General features: G+C 22.5%; 1 protein-coding gene across 1 annotated transcript; it reads right to left on the bottom strand.

Annotated features, from left to right (window-relative positions):
* Positions 1–654: 654 nt before the first annotated feature.
* On the bottom strand, positions 655–1,637 carry LOAG_14577 (hypothetical protein; the record flags this gene model as incomplete). The annotated part of the gene is made up of 3 exons (XM_003150072.2): positions 655–711; positions 1,346–1,449; positions 1,566–1,637. Coding segments are annotated over 3 exons (231 nt in total), but the record flags the coding sequence as incomplete, so codon positions are not given.
* Positions 1,638–2,487: the final 850 nt, after the last annotated feature.

The raw sequence follows: 2,487 nt of genomic DNA on the forward strand, positions 1-2,487 counted from the left end.
ATATATATATATATATATATATATATATACATATTGCTTATTAAATTTAATGGATGTAAATTGGAATACTTAATATTTATTCTAATTAATTCGATTTTAATCATCTTTAATCTATGAACTTGTTAATTTCTATAAGTTACATTTTCCAACAGAATAATTATCTAATATATTTAATCCAATGATTGGAATATAAAATAGATATCTAAAAGAAAAAATGGTACGACAAATATTTACGGAGTAAAAACAAATTTGAATTACAAAAAAGTGAAAAATAAAAAAATTCTTGTAAAAGTGTTAAATGCAATCGTCTAATTAATATATTACAATTATACAAGACTACTAAGCTAATTCAATGTTTTTAAATTTAATTACTAGAAAATTTAAATGTAAACGTATATTACCATCTATTGAAATTGCATTGAACAAAAAATAGTAAACTTACATGAGAAAGACTAGATTGTGAAAGCCAACGTTTACGTTTCTCAGATACCAGCCTAAAATTACTTTGACAAAAAAATTAAATTATTTATTAAATTTCATAAAAGTTGAAAGTTTAAAAAAAAAGGATTCTTAGCAACAAACGCAAAAGTCTTTTTTTCATTTTTCAAACTTTTGCATGATACTAAAAAATAAAAGAGGAAAGGTATAAATTACCTGTCTGATAATGCGGCAAAAAATACTTCGTCAGATGTTGAAAGGCAATGCATTGTTCTGCAAATTATAAAAACTTTTAAGCTAAAAAAAAAATGAAAAATTAATTGTTTAAAAAAGTTAATCAATAATTAGGAAAATAAAAGTGATCATTAATTATTGTATAAACTAATTATTAGGATAATTTGGGTTTATTTTTGAAAAAAAATAAGTTTTTTTCATAATTTTTTGCCGTTTTTTTTCAATATTATACATTGTAATTTTAAAATTTTATTCGGGTCAAATATTTTAAGTAAATTTAAGAAATAGCTTAGTTTCAACTTTTTTTAAACTTTTTTCTTTTTTTAATTAGAGAAGGAAATGAGATGATGCGAACGACTGTTCAAAAAAAAAAAACATTTAAAAACAAAGATTAAAACCAAAGATTAACCAAAGATTAAAATTCATCAATCAATTTAAATAGTTTTTTGCTATTTTATTTCGTGCAAAATAAAGAATTTATTCATATCTACCAAATAGAAAAAAAAAGAAAAAAGAAATTTATCAGGAAAAATATATCATATCGATTACTAAATGATCTTAAAGGTGTTGGTTAAAATAATTTACTCCTTTTTTTTTCTCTCTCTCTCCCTTTCTCTCTCTCTCTCTCTCTTCGTCTTTCTCAGTTATATAATTTGATGATAAACTAATTTACTTGGTAAAGGTTGCAATATCAGGTAGGCGAATATCCACCAAAACTAATAATGGCTTCTGTTGTTGATAATTAATTTCAGCAACATTTGCTGTTGTTTTAAAAATCTGAAAAAAAAATTATGACTTTTTCCAAAAAAAAATAATTTCAAAATTAAAATGAATAAGAATGGAAAAAAGAAAATAAAATAAAAAAAAAAGAAAAACAAAAGAAATTAACATACTTGCCATCCATTTGAACGAAGACTTTCAATAAAAAGACAATCAATTGGTTGACGATTTGCTGTCACGAACATTGCCTGCACAGAATATAATATTTATCTCATTTTTTAGTTTTTTATATTTTCGTTTAAATATTATTTAAATGTCTGGACTAAGCAAAACTAAGCTAGGCTAAATTAAGCTAATGATAAGCTAGACCAAATTATTCATATTACACATAAAGATTTGCTATATTTCTTTCAAATAATGCAATAATTCTTTTGATGTGGGAAAATTTTCTTTGTTATGCTAATATAGGTAATAGATTGTTTACGTGAACAGGTATATATGATCCATAAAAGCTGTACACGTAAAGAAACACGTAAATAAGCAATAAAATAATAAAATAAATGAGATATAAGAAATGATATATTTTATTGAAATTATTCTGTAAAAACCTCATTTACATTATGAATTGATAACGTTATCATACGTTTCATTTCAATTTTTAAATCTCAAATCATGTCATTTATCGCTTGTTATTACTTATCCATGTATATAAATATGCCCAATTAATTTAATTTTTAATCGATTTTTTTCATATTCAAATTATTGGATTTGATTTAAAATTTAGCAAGACTAATTAGATTATCACTACTTATTATTAGTTGGATTTTATGATAACTTACATGCTAATTATATGGGTGAATGTTTGCTTTAAGAAAAGGAATAAAACTTACTCATTTACAAGTATATATTTACACTTTATGTTACTTAATTTATGTCATTCATGTCATTTAAATTATTCCGATGTTATTTATGAAGAGAAAGGACGATTAATGTTCAAGAAAAATCCAAGAAATGTTAAGATAAAATTTAAAAAAAAAAAAAAAACTGAAATGAACTTAAAAAAAATTGAGCAAAAGAAAGAGAAATCTCTTTTCT

Source organism: Loa loa (genome assembly GCF_000183805.2).
Source record: "Loa loa unplaced genomic scaffold supercont3.1207, whole genome shotgun sequence".
Lineage (NCBI taxonomy): Eukaryota > Metazoa > Nematoda > Chromadorea > Rhabditida > Onchocercidae > Loa > Loa loa.